Raw genomic sequence first — 22052 nt, forward strand, 5'->3', positions numbered from 1 at the left:
CAAAGGACAGGACAGTATTATTTTTGCTAGCTGTCAAATAATCCATATTTGGAATAAATTCTATTTTGGATCGTACTCTTTCTATTGTTGGAGGGGATGGGGACTTCCAGGCAGCCGCTATGGATAATCTAGCAGCCACTAGGATAGCGTTTTGCCATTCTTTGTGTAGAAACTCCAGTGTTTGGGATAGGAAGGCCCAAAAGTAGAACCCAAGGATGTTCCCAGCTTTTTTATTACACATATTTTGTCCACCTCTGATGGAGCAGAACTGGCTCTGCAGACTCCTCCAGCATGCAGCATCACTACAGTACACAGCACTTGGGAAAGGGGTGGAGAGGCTGGGGGCAGGGGGTTTACACAAGACCCTGTTGCACACTGAATATGGACTGTCTACAAATCTTTGTATGATTCCTTATCAATGCCTGAGCAGATGCAGTCATTAGAACAATTGTGCAGAGCAGAAAGCTTTTTCTCTGTGGACCCTTAGGCACTGTTTACACTTAATCAGTTGGTATGCGTTAGTGTGCGTTAGTAGGCGTTAGTGCGCGTTGGTATGCATTTTTTCCATAGCAGTGCACTGTAAAGAAGATTTCAGTTAAAACGCGTTGTGTGAACTGTGCCATAGGAAAACATGGGCATTACTTTGAAAATTGGTTTTCTTTCAGTAATAACTAAGAGCAACTGATTAACTGATTATCCTGTCCCTGCGATCGCGTTTCCATAAGCGTGCCTGAAAGCACGCTACATGGAAACGAGCACTAAGGCCTCACTCAGATAATTCAGCGCAGATGGTTGTGCAATCGGAACGCATCGCGTACAATCGCACACCATTTACGCCTACTACAGGGCTCGTTACCATGCAGTGCAGAGTCCCATGGCTCTGCGCTGCGCATCACTCCCGGCAGGGGGACGGGGCTCGCGATCCCATTCATTATACTGAATGGGATTGTGGGCTGAAGCGCCCTGAAATGCAGCAAACCATGCACAGCAATTCAGCGGTGAATTGCCGCACATGAATGGAAACGGCAGATAGTGCAGTCAATGCACTGTCTCCTGTCCCTGCGATCGTGTTTCCGTAAGCGAGCCTGAAAGCACGCTATATGGAAACGAGCCCTAAGGCCTCGTTCAGATCATTCAGCGCAGATGGCTGTGCGATTGGAACGCAATGCGTAAAATCGCACGCCATGTTGCGCTACTATGCACTACAGTGATTGGGATCTGCACTGCGATTCCAGAAAATGCATGCGGGAAGTGCGATAGCGCATATGATGGGTACGGTAGAAGGGCTGTCTATGCCCTTCTACCATTCTTGCATGTCGCACGCTATACGCGCTGCCAAAATATGCACGGCAGCGTGTATAGTTTGAACGAGCCCTAAGTTGTCAGTCTCTCAGGACAGGAAAAATAAACTTTTTTTTTTCCTGGACTGACAGAGATTGTACAGAGCCTTTCTAGACAGCTCTGTGCAAGAGGCGATAGACCTCCTGTGGTGCCTGTGTTTTGAAATGCTTCTGACTGTCCCGTTTGCAGTATGGAATCCACCCCACTTTTTACCTTGTGATATCGGTGACTAAACGCTACAGCACTATTTCCCAGGAAGGCTTGTGTAATGCTCCAAATAGGGGAGCCTGGAGGACATGCGCAGTACAAGGGAGTGCTATTCCTCTCGTACATAGAGAGGCTGTAGTGGGCTGATCTGGCACTACACCTGCAGCACCACAGTCAGAGGACAGCTCCACTCTGCAGCACAAGAGCCAGGTAATCTCATGCACTACACACCATCCATCCTTCCTACCGCCGGATTCTTCTCGCTATTACCTAGCTAGTCCATGCCGATTACTTCCGTTCCTTACCAATGTCATCTGATGGTTGATTGCAGATCAAGGGCTGCAGGGATCTCTACCCAGAAGGGAAGCAGCTTTATCATCAGAAGGACTGCAAGAAGGATTTCTGCAGGGGGATCGGCAGAGATTACAAGTTCGCTAAACTTCCAGGCACTTGACAAAGGACAGAGATGGAAACCAAAGGTAGGGGATGCGCTGTGTGAGGATACTTATAAAAAGCTGTGGGGTCTCGGTAGGGAATCAAGCTGGAGACTGCAATGCTGTGGCCAGGCGTGCTGCTGGCTCCATAGCAAGGAACATTGAATGCAGTATTGATGGGATATATGTGCTGTGTGAGTGGATATAGCAGCATCAGACGTCTGTGTGTCATTGCGATGTGTTGTAGGCGAGGCACATCACACGAGTGGTGCTGATGCTGCTGCTGGATTGTGCATCATTAATATATGCAGTATGTCTGGGCAGGGTGCTCAGCCTCTAGATATCAGTCTGAGGATTCACACACTGTTCCTGCAGGAACCTGATTGAGATGAAAGTTCGTGTCTTGCTTTATCCATGCATAGCCACCCATAGGTTTTCTTTTAGCTGATCAAATGATGTGTTGAAGAACCTTGTCCTGGGTGCCAGGCACTTTGTCAGGATGCTGCATCTCATTGAAACGTGATGTCAGATTTCCCATCGTGAAGGAGCCTTGGGAACTTGCCTGAAAAGCCAGGAGGATGTGTTGGGCAGAGAGTGAAAGCATTATGCCTGCAGGGCAGTGCTGGAGCAAGTTAGGATGCCTCATTGTCCCATAGGCCTATGATCTTCCATGGTGCTTCCATGCATCCCAGCTGAGGGCCTCATAGGTTTTTCTGCACTTCAGGAAAGTGATGATACTATTCCAGGCCCAGTCCTGTCTTGCAAATATACAAAATGTGTAGCTGCAATTTGTTATACAGAGTCTTACTCAGTGTGAATAATCTTATATGTGCTGTTGTTTGTACAGCTATAGTAAATAAAAAAAAATATATGGCCATACAATAAGTCAGTCTGCTGAGAATAAGTTCTAGATCCAGACAATGTATTCTTTATGCTATCTCTAGTGGCTTTTGGAAGTCAGTGAGGAATCATTTGACTCTAGTGTGTATGAAGACCAAGGTCAAGGATCCACAAAGTTGCTTGTCACATTATATATATTCAAGTAGCAAGGTAGGGGGATGGAAGTGAATTTAGTAAACATTTGAAACTTTCCATCGCCCACTCCTCTAGTTCCTGCTTTGCAAAGCTACCAATTAAATCTGAGTATACTGACGTTGGTGAAGTCTATTCAGATGAAAATGCATTTGTTCCTGGTAAAATAACTCACCGCTAAGCACATCACAAGCACAAAACACCTAAGCATCTCCCAGCTGAGTTTTTGTGTCTTTTCTTTCACATCCTTTAATTAGTGCTCCACTTACTGCTGTCTGTGGCACACGTGTAAGTATATGCGATGCCACTTCTTCCTGCATTGCTGTATTGATCTGTTAGCTTGCACATGTGAGTAATTCAGGGTAAAAAGCATACTTTCCTGTGTTATTACTGCTGGCCTGGTAGCTCAGTGATTTTGTTTTAAAAACTCCTGGGTCCAGGTTTCCATCTATACTAAGCACACTATCTGCATGGAGATTGTATACGCTCCCTGTGGTGTCAGGAGTTCCTCCAGGCAATTTGGTGTCCTCCTGCATCCTAACATCATACTAGAACTTTAACTGACAACTCTAATCTTGGCCCTAGTCTGTGCTAGGAACACAAGATTATGGATCCATTTTGTAGGCCAGAAATCCATTGTAGGTCAGTTCACCCTCTAAGTCCATTTATTTGAACAATGTCATGTGTACAAAGTGCTGTGTAGACCTACGATCAATGTATGTACTACAGGGAGGTAGTACCAACCTTCCAAAATGCTTGCACCTCAAAATAAGGGCTGTGCTTCTCACATAACTCTCTGGACTTTGTAGAACAATGAATGGCTGTTTTTATTTTGTAAAGCGCTGTGCAATTTGTCAGTGCTACATCAATGCATGAAGTAATCATAATGTGGGCTCTAGACTGGAAATATTGCTTGCAGATAATCACTACTGTTTCCTGAATGGATTGTTTAGAAGAGCCTTTCTCATCCTTTGTATCCGGGGAAACCCTTAAATATAATTTCTGGCCCTCAAGGAACCCCTGCATTAGCGGGGGGAGTGGGAATTTATTTTGTAAGATGCCTACTCTTTAAAAGTGGGTGTGGTTGTTCATTGAAACAACCTTGTCTCACCCCCATTCTGTGTTTCTTCCTTGCAGTGTTTCTTACAATAGTAGTACATTAATGTTTCTTGCTATAGATCCCAAAATTACAGTGCTCCCCTATAACAGTACTCATTATTACACTACCCCCTTATTATGGTACTCCTCACTATACTGCCTTTCTATTTTTATTAATGTGCTCCTTAACATCCTGATCTTCAATTTAGTGCTTCTTAAAGGAAACCTGAGATTCTGAAAAAAAAAGATAAATACCTGGCGCTTCCGCCTTCAGGCTTATCCATCCCTCGCCATCCTCCCAGGCTGCCTGGATCCTAAGTTAGGTGGCAATTTTTTTTTCTTTTACTGTCTCAGGGGGTCCAGTCAAAAATGGCGTGGGATAAAAATGGCGCACGGAGACGCTGATAAAATTATTTAAACCGCTATTTATCTTTGTAATGAAAGTGCACTGCAGCTTACCCCTCCTGCTTGTAGTATAGCACCGGCTACTTTGCAGGATGATCAGCTCAGCAAGTGCCTGCAGGCGTGATGATTGCTGAGGCTGGGCTGTGCGCTGATAGCCCCATAGTTCCGGTGCTGTTACCGCTCCTCTGCCTGACCAAAAATCATGGTGCACAGTGCAAGCTGGTCAGGCAGAGGAGCGGTAACAGCCCTGGAACTGTGGGGCTATCAGCGCACAGCCCAGCCTCAGCAATCATCGCCGCTGCAGGCACTTGTTAAGCCGTTCATCCTGCAAAGTCTGCCGGTGCTATACTAAAAGCAGGAGGGGTAAGCTGCAGCACACTTTCATTACAACGATAAATAGAGTTGTAAATAACCTGCACCATTTTGTAACAGTGAAAACGCTAAATAGTGTTTAATAAGGTAATTGAATGGGCGTCATTATTTTACCTGCGGTGCTGTGCGCCATTATTATCTACTTCCACTTTTGAAGCTTTCTCAGCCCAGCACTGTCACAGAAGAGGAAAGTGCCAGGGAACCCCTGCAAAGACCTCAAGGATCCCTGGAGTTCCAGGGAACCCTGACTGACAAAGTTTGGTTTCTAAAGTTTTTTTTTATTGCCATAACTTGTTAAGCAATGCTATAGGCAAGCACATTACACACATTTTAAATATATAATAGCTCTTCTGTCAGCCAGAGTTTTATACAGCAATTTTTGAATTCAGTCTTATGTGATAGGTACTGTATATTATTTCATAGAGAACTCTGCTAATAAATGCCAGAGTTTTCACTTGTCTGTAACTTAAACTACTGTTTACCAACATCAGCCACAGGGGAAAACATGAGGTATTAACGATGATTTCAAGTAATTAAGCCAGAACTGGTTTTGATAGGATTTGGAATGGTTAAAGGATAACTCTTAGGATTTTACTTCTACATTGTACAGAATTATTTTACTTCCTATTCTCAATAATAATGAGCAGTAGGGTATTGTAGGATCCTTATCTTACCCCATTTAGATGGTCTGTTTGTATTAAGGCATCTTAATGACGTATTTATGTTTGAAAAAAATATCTGTTTTCTCTTTTGATGTTGCATGTATATAAGCTGTCTGTACCACCAGCTTGCAAACTAAAAGGATGTAAACCTGACGAAGGCTGCAAGGCCGAAAGCTTGTTTATTCTTATTCATTTGTAGTTAGCCAATAAATGGTATCATCCTGATTTAAAACTTCTCAATAATAATGATTGGAAGAGGAATTGACAAATGGGGAATCAGAACCAGTAGTGCTCAGCAAGATTTCGGATATCCGAACTACCCAGATAATCCAAACTTTTTCCACCATCCGAACTTTGAATAGCAATTCGGATATTTTTTTAAAATCTGAATAGACTATCCGAGCAAACTCGAATTTCCTATCTGAAATCTGATATCCGGGCAGATAGTTAATTCAGATATCCAAGCAGAAGCCAAAATCACCTTCAATGGCAAAAATCCCTTTCGTTCAAAGAGAGAGAGAGAGAGAGACCTCAACCTCCGAAAGGGTTTTTTTGCCATTTAAAGAGACTTTTGGAAGCATTTTAAGCCATTTTCAGGTCATTTCCGGTTTTCTATCCGGATATCCAAATCCGACCGGATATCCAGGATATTGGGTTCGGATATCCGAGTTTACTCGGATACCAAAAAGTTTGGATCCGGATATCTGGGTATCCGGATCCAAATCAATTCGGATTTTAAAAAGGAGTATCCGAGCACCCCTGATGAGAACCCATTGAATTACAAATGTGTTTCAGTGTGTGTGCTTGCTTTCCTTTTGTCTGTTGGCAGCAAACCATGTGACAGGAAGTAAGAGGAATTCTGGACAACAGGAAACAAACAAAGCTAGAAAATTTACAGTAATTCAAACATAAATAGATTTGTAAGAAGACATGTCAGTTTTCGCAAAATAATCTGGTAGAATCCCTACTGCACTTTACAGCTCCTCATTTCTTCCTTAGTAATGTGACTTTGCTCACACCCCCTTCCCTCCTCCCAGTTAGATTGAAGCCAGGAAGTCAGTCAGTAGGGAGGTGTGGTTTCAGCTGACAACAATTCCCCACTTCCTTTATCCCTGTATGACTGAAGGAGGGGTGTTGTTTTTTAATTTCCTAAAAACTGAAATGTGTTTTACAAAATATTCCTATGCAAAATGTATTTAAAATAATGTGCCAGGGAGTGAATATAAAAGCTGTTCCTAAAGTGAAAAGTTAAGACCCGGTTCACACATCCGTTGGAGTGGCAAACGGAACCGTGAGAACAGATCTGATCACTGGTCGATGGGATCCGTTTTCACTCGTTTGCCACTCCGTTTCCATTCTGCTGCTTCCGCTCCGTTTCCCCACATCCCCCCCTCAGTCCCTCACCCCCAAGTGTATTTTTTTATTTAGAACTTGTGTGAAGAAACGTTTCATTTTCTCATTGCCCCCAATGCAGCTCTAAAGCTTCCGTGTCATTTCCGCTGAGCTCAGCGGTCAGGAAAATTTGGTGCTGCAAAAAACTTGAGGTTCATTCAGCGGATCGTGCAGAATGGATCCGTTTGAACGGACGGATGTGAACAGGTCCATGGGTTAACATTGGCCTGTTTTTAGTGCAAATGTGAACCGGGCCTAACTGCGCAGCTCGCTTTTTAATATTTGCAGAAACAAACCCCCATTACTGAAACTGGCAAATGTTGTCCAGGCAGTGAGTGTTGCATTGTGGGAGTGTGGAAAGATAGATCCTCCCCTCCCCCACCAGTAGGCCCTTAGTTGCTTAAAGAAAACCTGAACTGAAAATTAAAAGTCAAAATAAACATACGCAGGTCATACTTACCTACCGTGTAGTCTACTCATCAATCTCTTTCTCCTCTCCCGTATCCTGTTTGTCCACTGTGATCGATGAAATTCTCTGTCCTCCATCTTGAAAATGGCCATTACCCCATAACAGCCTCCTGGTCAGCACACTATTAAACTGTAATATTGACCACTTGAGCCATAGGGGAACATGGACTTTACCTTGCACATTCAGTTGTAACTGACAGCAGCTGATATATAACTGACAGCAACTGGTATATTTCAGTTCTGACAAAATCTTGTCAGAACTGGAAGGGATCACTGTAAGAAGATAAAGGTGAGCTTCTGAGAGGAACTGACGGTCAGGTAAGTATGTAATATTTATTTGCAGCTACATCATGTGTTTATTTTAAATAATTTTACTCAGTTCAGATTCCCTTTAATAGACCTAGAAATCTTTGCAGACCTCAAACATTCAATACCTACTACGCTCTTGGTGCCTGATTCTATCTGTAAATATTGATTTTACTGATTTAATTATGAAAAAAGGTTTTCTTTAAAGTGGGCCTAATTTATTTTTGAAAACATATTACAGGAACCCACCATTAGTCACATGCAAAAACGTTTAATGTATTTAAATTGAAAGTAAGGGAAAGAAATTCAGTCATTCAAATGCTGATCAGTTATTTGGTTGTTGGTTAAAGAAAACCTGTACTGAAAATTAAAAGTCAAAATAACCATACACAAGTCATACTTACCTCCTGTGTAGTCTACTCCTCAATCTCTTTCTCCTCTCTTGTGTCCTGTTTGTTCACTGTGATCAATGGAATTCTCCGTCCTCCATTTTGAATATGGCCATTACTCCATAACAGCTTTCTGGTCAGCACACAGTTAAACTGTAATATCACCCACTTGAGCCATAGGGAAACATGGACACATCAGTTCTCCTCTCAGCTGTAACTGACAGCAACCGATATATAACTGACAGCAACTGAAATATTTCAGTTCTGACAAAATGTTGTCAGAACTGGAAGGGATTATTGTCAGAAGAAAATGGTGAGCTTCTGAGAGTAACTGATGGTGAGGTAACTATGTAATGTTCATTTGAAGGTACCTCCTGTGTTTATTTTAAATAATTTTACTCAGTACAGGTTCTCTTTAAAGGCCTATTTCCACTAAACTGTGTATTTTGAATCCAAATTCACATATGCGAATTTAATACAATTTGGAAAACGCATGCGTTTTTAATGCAAATTTTCGCATCCAATTTTTAATCTCCATAGAAACATGACATCACTGTGACTACACACAACAGGAAGAAGCATGCTAGATTTGAAAACAGACCATTGACACCTTGATGTGTGGCGTGTGAATCTGCAGCATGCAGTCCATATTTTTTCTGCATCGGAACGCATTTTGGAGAATGCATTCAATGGAAACAATGCCATTGAACTCCATTGGTTTCAGTGTTAATGCAAATATTCGTATTGTGATACCACACGCAGAAGAAAGGGGTCCTAAAAGACCACCATTGCAAAAATATTTAAAATAATTATACTGTAAGAAGTCCATTTCTCCCAGAGTAAAATGTACCATAAATTACATTTTTCTATGTCGCTGTAACTTACAGTAAGCAGTAAAAATTTGACAGATCTGACAGGTTTTGGACTAGTTCATCTCCTCCCAGGGATTCTTAACATTTCCTTAATTTTTAGAAAAGCAGCTTCTCCTCAGTAAGTGCTTTTGTAAATAAAGAAAACCCTGAAAATTTCCCATGCGGAGATTGACTAGTCCAAAACCTGTCAGATCTGGCAAATTGTTACTGTTTACTGTAAGCGACAGAGGCACTGGAAAAAAGTACCATATGGTGCATGTTACTCTGGAGGAAATGTACTTATTATAAATATGTATTTTAAATTTTACTGTTTTTCACGATAGAGGTCCTTTAATTAAGCAGCTTCTAGCAGCTTCGATTGGCTGTCATCCCTGCTTACCAGTTTATGATGTTTATTTTCTACAAGAATGTTGCCTTGAGCCCTTAACAGGTTCTTGTTTTCTTCTGCACTTCCAAATAGTGAAACTGCAAACCTGTCACTCCTCCAGCCTGGTCATATCAAACAGATTCATTGGGGGAGGGATGGGGCTAGCTCTGAACACACTAAGGCCCGGTTCACATTAACGGTGGCCGTCCGGAATCGCCGTGCCGGAGCCGGACCGCTTGCAGAACGGACGGAACGGACGCACGGCAATAGCAATGAAAGCCTATGCGTCCGTTCACATGCGTCCGTTCTGCCGGACCGGAGCCGGACCGGATCTGGACCAGATCCGGACTCCGGCGTCCGTTCCAACATGCGCTATTTTTTGGTCCGGCTCCTCCGGCAGCCGTGTCCGGGGCGGAGCCGGACTGCACCATCCGGCCAATGGAAACCAATGAGAACCGGAGAGCGCACAACACACTGGCTACAAAAACCGGACGTTCTACCCCACTTCCTATGCATTTTGGATGGGGACCACATGGGCCCAGCGTTCAGGTGGGGCAGCAGCGATTTCATGCTGGAGCTCTAGGCAGCAACATGTCTGATTAGTCTGATAACGAGGAGGCGAACAACAGAGAATTCCCAGGTATACGAGTAAAAAATGCCTGGATCCATGGTCCCAACTGCAGTCTCTGTATCCACGGATGGTCTCCACACGTCCACCTGTCTCCAACAATGACCCCAGACCCTTCTGCTGACCTCCCAGACCCCAGGTAATAACAGGTTGTTATCTCCTTAAGAAACCGGATCCGGACCGCAACCGTGTTCACACCGCACGGAAACCGGATGCAAAAGGACCGGATCCGGATAGGAACCGTACGGATCAGGTCCGGTCCGGATACGGTGCGGTCCGGACATCCGGTGCGGTTTTGACAAAACCGCAAGTGTGAACGGGGCCTAACACCAGGGACGGATATGGAGATTTGCCTAGAAGAAAGTTTTATTGTTTGAGTTTATAAAGATAGGTTCAGGTCCACTCTAAACAATATTAAAACAAAGCAAATTTATTGGTTATTTTTTGGTTTGGTGCTGATATTTGCAACTTGAAAAAGGATATTTTGAGGCCTCAGTTGCAATGACCTGCAGGCACTCTGACACATTGGCCTTTTGGGGGCTAATGCCAGAATTGTCAGATAACCAGCCTGTGGTCTGGTTTATTATTATTATTATTATTATTAACATTTGTAAAGAGCAGAGATGGTGTGCAAGTAAAATAACTGCCTTTGGCCTAATAGATTTCAGTGTAGTGTAGGGATAGTGAATGATTCCTGGCGATTGCACAATGCATATTGCATATTTTTGTATGTTATTTGATAACATCATAAGATGCATATTTTATTGGCATAAAAGTTACGATCTACAGTAGTCACCGGGTTACATACATTCAAAAAAAGGACATTCCGTGTGTGATCCTATCCCTACTCCTTGAACTAGCGCATTATTAAAAATATACATGATTTCCAATTCTAGAATGTGGTAATAGTGTCAGAGGAGGTGATGTTTACATTAGAAAACACAGTACATTTTTTTTTGTAGAATGTCCCCTTTTTAACTCTGCCACAGAAGTAACAATGTCCCTTGATACCCTCTCCTTTTCAGTGATGCACGTTGTACTCGCCCCATTTTTTCAACCACTTGCTCCTCTCATCCTTCCAATGATGTGGGGGGAGGGGCTAAAGTGCTAGGTGCACAGAGATAAGCACACAAAGAAGGCAGACAAGTACAGTAGCAAGGGGTAAATGGCCAGACAAGCTCAGTAGAGCCTGTGTACCTTTATTATAAAAGGGGGAAAAACTTTACCACTATAAAGATTACATCAATGAAGCAGAGAATTAGCAAAACCGTTTAGGAAGGAAAATCTGAGAGATGGATGGTACACACCAATAAAACACAACAATCTATTTTACTGAAAAACTGTATAAATTGTATTTATCAAAAACATATATATTTAAAATTGTCATTACACCCCTTCCCTGATACCACCCCAACACCCACTACACCACACCACATATCTCACACCAAGCATACAAAGCCGATGATGCACATGCACTTTGATATGGAGTAAGGAGTAAAACATATATCATATGAGCACATGGAGTTGTTGTCAATGCAAAACCCATTCACAGTGTGGGCGATTGCAGTCACTGTGGAAGACCAATAGATCTCAATGTTCCAACAGAGTTCAATGGCTTAATAGTATTAGTTGGAGTATCAACTTTTAGGCAGCCTTTCACACAGAATTGTAGCAGTTCTTTTGAACGGCAGACAGCAATTGGTGTAGCAAGCAAAAGCCAGCACGGTCCACAGCAAGCAATCAACTTGTTCCTTTAGGCATAGCGTATGCAAGCTTGCAAAGCACATGGAGACAGCAGCTGAGTACATACAGTACAGGCATACATGCCTTCAATCACCGTCTCTCAATAAACGTAAGCTGTGTGATGGCTTACCGGTCCAGATGCCAAGTCAAGTGTCCATAGGTCTCCCCAAATGGTTAGAGCCACTGTGGCGTGATGTTGCTGTTGGTTTAGAGATGTCCGGGCAGAGAAGGAATCTCTGTGGGGCCAAGGTGTCAGGAGGGTTGGACAAACAAGTGATGATGCCAGCTAGAGCCCCCAGCTCAGTAGAGCCTGTCTAGCTTTATTATAAAAAGGGGTAAACTTTACCACTTTAAAGATTACATCAATTAAAATGAGAATTATTTGGGAAGAACCCACGGAGTGACTTTCAGACTTGGATCTCGGCTATGGGTGATTCAAAGACTATGTTCCTACTTCTCAGTTACTGGGTTGTTGGCATTTATTTAAAGTCTTGTCTGGACTGATATTGCTGCTGTCTTTTTTTTTTTTTTTTCTGCAGCCTTTGTTGGTGTCTTTCAGCTACAGGGTTATGCAGTGAGAGTTGTTTTCTCCATCTCTGAGATATGACCCTACTGTACTTTCTGCATAGGATTCCGATGTTACTCTGAGGGAAGATTTGTGCTTAACGCCAAGGCAAACAAATAAGAATGTCTGCTTCAGTACACAGGCCTGGCACACAGTGCTGCTCTGAAGGCATCTGGAAATAAGTTGTTCAGTGATGCTTAAGTGAAGTTGGAAAAGCTGTTCATTTTGGGTAGATTCTATTTTAGTACTAGACGACAGGCACTGTGGATTTGGATCAACAATTTTAGCTAAGGCAACAAATTGTAGTTCAGGCCATGGAGGCATATGGTAGCCCACGACTAACTATTACCACAAGACTAACCCTAAGCGAACACCTAATGTTATAGTCCAGCTATAACCAAAACTGATCAAGGCACATTCTATTGTCATTGAAGTTAATAAGTATATACAGTGTATCGAAGCAAAGTGGTGGTCTACTTACCTCTTTCATGGGCCAAAGATGCATCCCTCTGTGTACAGGAAGTAGGGGGTGAGCAATGGTAAGACATCACTAAGCTAACAGGAAACTAGCTAGATACTAGAGGTCTTAAGTCTGTATGGATAGGTACAGGATGAGGTTTTGAATTAGATAAGCTTAGTTTCAAAGGTAATACTTATTATTTACACTAATACTTGTGTTGGTTTGAGAATTTGGTTTGTTCATCTTCAGATTTGTTTGAACTTTGAAAAAACTTTTACTTGTTTGCACATCTAATCTAACCACCTAATAATAACCTAGCCCTCACATGCAAAGTAATGGTCATTTTTCACTCAATCACTTCCTAACAGTAACCTTCCCCTTATTCACTTGCTAACAGTAACCTACCCCTCACTTACTTCCTAACAGTACCTACCCCGACTCCTAAACGGTAACCTACCACTCATTCACTTCCTAATGCTAACCTACCCATCACTCACTTCCTAATAGTAACTTACCCCTCATTTACTTCCTAAGAGTAACATACGTTTCACACACTTCCTAACAGTAACCTACCCCTAACTCACTCACTCCCTAACTGTAATCCACCCCTCCTCACTCGCTCCCTAAAGGTATCCTCCCCCTCACTCACTTCCTCACAGTAACCTTCCCCTCATTCACTTACTAATAGTAACAAACCCCTCACTTAACCTACCCCTGACTCCTAATTCCTAAACAGTAACCTACCCCTCACTCAATTCCTACTGGTAACCTACCCCTCACTCACTTCCTAACAGTAACACCGCTGATTGGAGGGAAGGGATGCGGGCGGGGACCAGTGCTATGGAGGAGGCTTGGGAGCAGCGAGACTGACATTTCCAAAGGTAAACAGCCAGCTGCAACACGCTGCGTGTCGCTAGCCGGCTGTGTGATTTATGGGGGGCAAGCAGAGCGCAGGGGGGCCTGTGGGGGGAACTGTATAGCAACAGAGGCTGGGCAGTATATGCAGACCCAGCCTCTGTGTGCTGATAGCGTTCTTAGAACCCACCTTGGGTTCTTTTTAAAGTGTACTTGAGACGAGAAGCATCTCCAGTACCATACTTACCTGGGGCTTCCTTGAGCCCCTTTGAGGCTGCTCGTCCCTCACCATCTCCCCGGGTGGGTTCTGTCACCTGCAATAGTGCCTGAAAGTTGGCCGGGTTGCGCTTTTGTCGCCCGGCCAGGCACGCTTTCCCATTGCACTCCTGCGGCTGAGATCTTTTTGCAGGTGCAGAATGCTCCTGGCAACGGGGCGCACGGTTGTGCCGCACATACACAGTAGGCCCGAATGGCTAGAAGAACGGGGCATCTACCGGAGCATCTAGACAGCGGAGTAGGATATCCTGTTGTATTGGGTCTGGAATGTTATTCTGTTTGATTATGTGGCTTTGATAAAAAAAAAAAATTAAAATAAGAAAAAAAAAGTGAAAAAAATACGACCCAACCTTAACTTTGAACATTTTATCTGCTTTCGATCTCCCAGTGTCCTCTTACAGTCCAGAAATGTAATGCTGGTGTGTTCTATTTAAAGGCCAGTAGACATTTTAAATACGGACAAGCTAGTTCTCAATACTGCTCTATGTAGAGGGACTGGGGGACATGCAGCTGGCACCACCTTGGAGTTTCCTCTGAAGTTCCTGCAGAAATATAGGTAATTGGGTAAGAGAGATCCATCATGACAGGCCTCTGAAGAGAAGGCCAGCAACCTCAGGGAACTCCTGTACATACTTAAGATTTTTGGCTCAACTGATCAGACACGATTGATTGCTTCCATGTAAAATCTGAAGTGTGTGCACAGCCTTCACTGTACCAGCATGCATCTGTAATATGCAACACTGGCACTTGTCATAATGCGAGAACGCATTAAAATCTCTCTAGCCGTGCCATGCATGGCTAAAGGAATTTGCGTGCGTGATGCAATTTTATGCTGCCAACCGCCTGTGTTCTTGCCTGCATGTGAATTCCGAAGCAGCCTAGGCAAGAAAATAGGTGGTTGGCAATCCCTCATCCAAATTTGCATGCAGGGAAATAGACAGGGACCGCAGCAGTGGAAATGCAACCTTAGGATGTGTCTGAATGGCTTTGTTAGAGGTGGTCATAATATTTTGTGCAGAATGACAGCTAAAATGTTTTTTGTTTTTTTTATTTTAACAAGAAATGTTTATTTAGCAAAACAGAAAATGACAACAGTAGATCCTCCCAGAGGTAACAAGTATCATAAAGCAGGCAGTAAATGCTCTTTTTGTCAGAAGAGACTACAAGATCCCAACATCTGGGATCGGAGAGCTAGAATGTTTTCTATGTGTTTGCGAATTGCAGGCAGCATTTTCTATTTGTTAATGTCCCCATTTCTAATTGGTTGTATGTGAGCACAGTTGAACTGGTCCCACAGGAACTTATATAATATTAATTATTTCTTATGAAGGTCTCAATCTCGTTTCTCATTCCAAATATCCATTATATGATACTAGAGTTCCGCAGGAAGGTATCTTACTGTGAACATAAAAGCATGATCGCTGTATTGGATTTTCTCTTTGAAATACATAAGCCACAGTCTTCTGAATCTGCCTGCTTCCTCTTGTTGCTGGAAAGCTGGTGCATATCCCATATATAATTTATGCGTTAATTTGGGTTAGGGATAGACGCTCAGCAGTCATGTTCATTCAAAATTGTTAATCACACATTTTTACAAAGGGAAAGAATCAGGGTCGGATTTACAACTCAGAAACCCATAGGCACAGGCATTCTGGTGCCTTAAAATCCGCCCCTGAACACAGGCCACATCCCTAAATAAAAATATTCTGAACTCAAACCACTAACTTGCACTCACTGTCTCATATCATCCTTTGTGACATAAGACAAGGATTTGGGTTTAAGTGCCTGAGGTTAGTGCTATGAGGCAGGGATTAGTCTGTAAGCTCTTGAGGTCACTGATCTGAGGAGGGGGCTGCCTCTCCCACATAAGGTGCCTGTAGAAAATCCAGCCCTGGAAAGAAAGCAAGGCCAATGGCCTTCCCACACATTTGGTTTATTTTAGGAATTATAATCCAAGATTCGATGATCAGAAGAATTTAAAGAATTTAAATGCATGCAGTATCCACAAAATTATCTGAAATATGTCATGTTAATAATTTGACTTATTCTACCTCCTGGACTGTTTGTGTGGACTGTTTGTTTTGACTTTGGTCACACTATAACAGTTGTAGTCAGAGCAGTAACATACTTGTATTGTCCGGATGTACTGGGATTGAGTGGATAAGGGAGTCATAACACCCATTCCATTCCACCATCCAAAAGAATTGTAACAGTTGGGATTGACCATTGGGGAGATACAATGGACAAAAACGGATGTGGTACAAACAGATACATTTGAACTGGCTTATAGAAAATCATCAGCAGGATTGACCCAGCCAGGCATTTTGTATTCTCTGCTTAATATAGCAAGAAGCAACTTGCTTTATCCTAGTCCTGTCAGTCTCCTTAGCCTTGACAGGCAAGAAGTTTTAATTGATGCACTGGCTTCTGTTGATGCCGTTTATGTTTATTCAGCTCCCATAGTAATGACTAATGATGACATATTGAAAATCTTATCTGTACCCTACTATCAGGAATGTTTGTCACAAAAACCATGCACAGATTTTATGACTGCTAGATAGTTATCAGGGAGAATTACATTGCAGTCCAACCTTATCTGACTGGAGAGGGACTGTGATTTATAACAGCTGGTTTATTAACTCTTACAAAAAGACAAAGTAAACACAGGCAAGTTCTAAGTAAGATTAGTACTGTACACACACATATTTCTCTCATCATGCTACATACAACTTCGGGAACATCAGGAACATTTGAACTTAGAACATATGCTCTACTCTAGGTATGGTCTTCATTAAAAGGAACCCGAGGTCAAAAACATAGGGAGACCAACATATTTATTTCCTGGCAGTGCTGCTGATCTTCTGCCTCTGAAGGGCCCCTTCATACATACTGAGCTGCACTGTACTGCATCTCAGAAAATCAACTCATCCTGTCACAGAAGCAGTGATAGTCATATGGGGCTATCACATTGATCGCGGTGTGGCGGGGTTAAGTCCCGTCATGTTGGTGCAAGAGCTTCTGTGCAGTGTGTGTGGTTAACCAAGAAGTGAGGCATACTTTCATTGTAAACTATGCCTCATTGTATGGTCGAACCACAGTGGTAATGTGTGGTGCAACCTTTTGGGAACGCTGTGGTGCGATTGCAGAATCGCACCCCAACGGACATTTCAAGTGTGGAAAGGGCATTATACTTTTAGCCACAGAGCCTGAACAAGCATGCAGATCAGATGCTTCTGACAAAAATCTGACACGATTAGCTGCATGCTCGTTCCAGGTGTGTGGTTCAGACATTACTGCGGCCACAGAGATCAGCAGCAGCAACTGGTACTGTTTAGAAGCAAATAAATATGGTGTCTCCATATGTCTCTTTCCTCAGGTTCCTTTTAAAGCCAATGTAATTTGAAGTAAAAAACAGAGACACTGAAGTGAAAATAAACTTATGATATAATGATTTGTATGTGTAGTACAGTTAAGAAGTAAAACATTCTAAGTCTAATATGGTTTCCAGTACAGGAAGAGTTAAAGGGAACCTAAACTGAGAGGGATATGGATGTTTACTTTTAAACAATACCAGTTGCCTGGCAGTCCTGTTGATCTCTTTGGCTGTAGTGGCTGAATCACACACCTGAAACAAGCATGCAGCTAATCCATTCTGACTTCAGTCAGAGGCTCAGAGCACCTGATCTACATGCTTGTTCAGGGTCTGTGGCTGAAAGTATTAGAGACACAGGATCAGCAGGAGAGTCAGGCAACTGGTATTATTTTAAAAGGAAAAATCTATATATCTCTCAGTTTAGGTTCCCTTTAAGACACTCTAGTTGTTATCTATGCAAAACAAGCCATTCAGCTCCACAACTTTCAAAGTCGCAGAGAGCTCTGTTATCTGAAATATATTTTCTCAGCTGTCAGGCTTTTTCTTCTGCAGAGAACAGTTCAGGACAGGTCAAAAGTTCACAGCCTGCTCTGTAAAAATCATTTAGAATGCTGAGTAGTGGGGAAACTGCAAATATTATAGAATGATGCAATGTTATTAAAAAAACACTATATAACAGAAAATAAAAATATGAGGATATTTTCTTTGCTTTTAATATTCTAGTAATTATCCGTACTACACAACCAATTAATTTATATTATATTTTTTTCACTTCAGTGTCTCCTTAAGGAGAGGGAAGTCTCTGGGTCCTATATAGCCTTCCTGATTCTCTCACGGTCCCTTCATTCCAGTGCTGACTCCTCGTTCCAATCTGCCGCCACAGTAGGCTTTGGGAGCACTTGGAGCACTCCTGAGAGAGTGTGCTCATGCATGTGCAGTACAGAGCTGCCCGTCTTCAGGCCCGAAGATTTCCAAAGCCTCCCGTGGCGGCACAGAGCAGTATTTGAAGGATTGGTAGAAAACTACTAATGGGAGTGACCTCATTGGAATAAGGGGACCAGGAGAGGAATGGGAAGGCCAGAGCCTTTCCTCTCCATAGGCGAGGATCTGTTTGTTTGTTTGTTTGTTTGTTTGTTTTTTTATTTCGGTTGACATTCACTTAAAGGGATACTGTAGGGGGGTCGGGGGAAAATGAGCTGAACTTACCTGGGGCTTCTAATGGTCCCCTGCAGACATCCTGTGCCCGCGCAGCCACTCCCCAATGTTCCGGCCCAGCCTCCGGTTCACTTCTGGAATTTCTGACTTTAAAGTCAGAAAACCACTGCGCCTGCGTTGCCGTGTCCTCGCTCCCGCTGATGTCACCAGGAGTGTACTGCGCAGACACAGACCATACTGGGCCTGCGCTGTGCGCTCTTGATGACATCAGCGGGATCGAGGACACGGCAACGCAGGCGCAGTGGTTTTCTGACTTTAAAGTCAGAAATTCCAGAAGTGAACCGGAGGCGGGGCCAGAGCATCGGTGAGCGGCTGCGCGGGCACAGGATGTCTGCGGGGGACCATTAGAAGCCCCGGGTAAGTTCAGCTCATTTTCCCCCGACCCCCCTACAGTATCCCTTTAAGTAATGTTAAACAATAGGCAGATGCTAGATCATTTGATACTTCCAAGAGTCCAAAGTCAGAGCTGCAATTTGAATCGCATATTCAGGTCCGTGTTAAAGCAGATGCTTAAAAGGAAGACTTAAGTCAAATACAATTAGTTGAACTAACCTGGGGCTTCTTGCAGCCAACTGGAGTCATCCTGTGCCCACAACATCAGTCCGATTTCCCTCCGTCAAGCATCGACAACCCCTGCAAAGCTGGTCGGTCACTGCCAGTCGGTGGCTACTGCGCATGCGTGGCCCAGAACTGCGCACACCCGCGGCCAAGAGCGCTCTGCACATGTGCTGTACCAATTTTCATGGTGATGAAGCGCGTGGCTGGCCAGCATTGTGGGGGTCGCTGCTACTTACTGGAGAGACTCGGACTGACATTGTGGGCACAAGACGACTCCAGGGGGCTGCAAGAAGCCCCAAGTAAGATAAACTCATTTTTTAATTGCCTTAAAGAGGAACTCCAGTGAAAATAATGTAGTAAAAAAAGTGCTTCATTTTTTACCATAATTATGTATAAATGATTTAGTCGGTGTTTGCTCATTGTAAAATCTTTCCTCTCCCAGATTCACATTCTGACATGTATTACATGGTGACATTTTTACTGTGGGCAGGTTATGTAGCTGCTCCTAGCTGTTTTGGCTGTTAGAGACAGCTGTAAACAGCTAATTCCTGTCTGTGAACATTGTTACATTGTGGCAGTTTGCCCAGAGTACCGCAGTACTCAGAGCTTCTTGTGGGAGGGGTTTCAGCACAAAATCAGTCATACAGCGCCCCCTGATGGTCTGTTTGTGAAAATCATTATATTTCTCATGTAAAAGGGGGTATCGGCTACTGATTGAGATACAGTTCAATTCTAGGTTGGAGTTTCTCTTTAAGATTTCCTTTAACAATGGTTGAACCCATTGAAGAAAAAAATAAATCACAGTGGTCCTGACTAGTTTATGAGGATGTAGTAAGCATAACACTAATCTGTGAGATGTAGGACCTGTTGGAACTAGGTAGCATTAATGAGGTTCTAGCTCAGAAGATAGTAAGGCCAGTTTAACATGGATGACTGCATCCAATCTGCCAGGTAATTTCATGCAGCAAAATGATAGCACTTGTAACCCCACATGTGTCACAACATTCATATGTCATTGCATGCATGTGCCAGTGCAGTGCATTTCTTTCTGCAGTTACTCAGCAGCAAGAAACTGCCTCATCTCACATCTGAGTGAGGATGCGGCCTTGCTCATATGTACCCGCATGGTGCACATGCCTCTCCATTGCCCATGCTGAGTGCTTCTAAGGGCCCGGCCAATGCATAGGAGCAGCTGACAGGTGGTGAAATCACTGCCTTCAACTGCCCTTGTGAAGGAGCCCTTACAATGCCTGCCAGTGGTGGAGGAGGACGCTATCCCTCTACCTGTTTAGAATAGCAGCAGGGAGCAAAGTGCTAAAATAGCACTAGCCCAAATGTATTTGTTTTTATAATCTTGGTTTAGATGGGCTTTAAAGAGGACTTGAGTTGAAGCTCGGATTAAGAAACCGATACTTACCGAAGAAAAGGGAATCCTCTTGATCCTGTTGAGGCTTCCTTCGCTGTCCTCCAGTCCCCTGTTTCTTGCCACATCATTGGAGCTGTGGCCCTGATGTAATTGCAGACAAACCCTTATCAGCATTCTTCTGGGGGTCCGTACCCGGCAACAGAGGACCAGAGGACAGTGAGGGAAGTCTCATTAGGATCCAGAGGCTTCCTTCTCTTTAGGTCTGAGACACATGGCAGAGCGCTTTTTGATCAGTCAGGGCTGCGTTTGCGGTTTTTAAAAATGCTCTCGTTGACTTGTATAAAAACCGCGGTAAATCACGGCAATCGTTGCAATCATTTTTAGTGAAGTATCTGTTTTTGTCCTCAAGCTCCGACTTGATACCTAAAACAATGTTTCCCATTTTAACATGGAGTAGAGTAGATTTAGACCACTTTGTAATTTTCTATGGTTCCTGTAATAGACCTCATAGTGTATGATTGGCAACATTATGCTACTTACCCTTTATCTAAACTGGCACCTGCACAGGGATCTCAGAAGACGGATTCACAGGCTTATGGCAGCTACCAAATTTATGAATAAAAATGTCATGTTTTAGTAATACACAGCAGAATTAAATGGTTTATTAGGATGTCAACTTTAAATTCATAGTGTTGGAGGAGCAGAGAGAGCAGGTTGGGGAGTATGTCTGGATTAAATCGAAGACGATTTAAGGGGATGTTTGATGAATGGATTTGAATGCCAGGCAGCGCAGTTTAAATGTACTGTAATTCTGAGGGGGACAGAGAGCCAATGAAGGGACTTGTAAAGTTGGGCAGCTGAAGAGGAGTCTGGCAACTGCGTTTATAACGTATTGCAGGGGTTGGATTCTGGTCTCAGGGAGTCAAGAAAGGAGGGTGTTGCAGTAGTCCAGATGAGAGATGAGTGATGACCAAAGCATGGACCAGGAGTTTGGGGTTGTCCGGGGGTTAGGTAGGGGTGAATGTTGGTGATGTTGCAGATCTGGAAGAGGCATGACCTGGAGATGTTCTGGATGTGAGGTGTGAAGAAGAGTGCTGAGTGCGGTGAATGATGACTCCAGCGCTGGGAACCTGTTATTTTTGGGCACTGTGTTCCCTTTTCTATGTGATTGCTGTTGAGCCATTTCATCATTGTCCTTCCTCCATTCATCATTCTGTATACTTCCATGTTTGTATACCTCCTAGGTTTGGCCAAATGTACTGGAGATGAATGCATCCAATACATTTTCTAGCATTGCAAACATTATTTCCAGAGTCCTGAAAATCCTCAGTTGCTGATTGGCTGCTGCGGTGGATCAGCATTATGGAATGGCAGTCTGCCAAATCTATCCACAAGTATTACAGTTGTTTGGTTCTGACTTTTCCAAACTGAATGACTGATAATAAAGTCAAATTAGATTTTAACCTGAATCCGAACAGAAACACTAATTGCAGCCTACAGCTATGGAAGTCTGTGCTGCAGTAAACAACTTCTGCAGGGCCTCTGGCAAAGGACTTTAAAAGTGGTTTACTTGACATCAGATAATCAATGAAGTAGTACACAGATAAAAATATGTTCTGACTCTGAGTGCCTACAAACAACTCGGGAAACCTTTATGTTTGCAGTTGA

General features: G+C 43.2%; 1 protein-coding gene across 1 annotated transcript in view; it reads left to right on the plus strand.

The window, feature by feature from the left end:
- The first annotated feature begins 1688 nt into the window (after positions 1-1688).
- Positions 1689-22052, plus strand: part of FGF12 (fibroblast growth factor 12) — a 606762-nt gene continuing 586398 nt past the window's right edge. Inside the window, exons 1-2 of the mRNA XM_068281186.1 lie at positions 1689-1758; positions 1880-2027. Coding sequence (XP_068137287.1) covers positions 2015-2027 — 13 coding nt within the window. The 5' untranslated portion in view covers positions 1689-1758; positions 1880-2014. The remainder of the gene's footprint in view (positions 1759-1879; positions 2028-22052) is intronic.

Source organism: Hyperolius riggenbachi, chromosome 4 (genome assembly GCF_040937935.1).
Source record: "Hyperolius riggenbachi isolate aHypRig1 chromosome 4, aHypRig1.pri, whole genome shotgun sequence".
NCBI lineage: Eukaryota > Metazoa > Chordata > Amphibia > Anura > Hyperoliidae > Hyperolius > Hyperolius riggenbachi.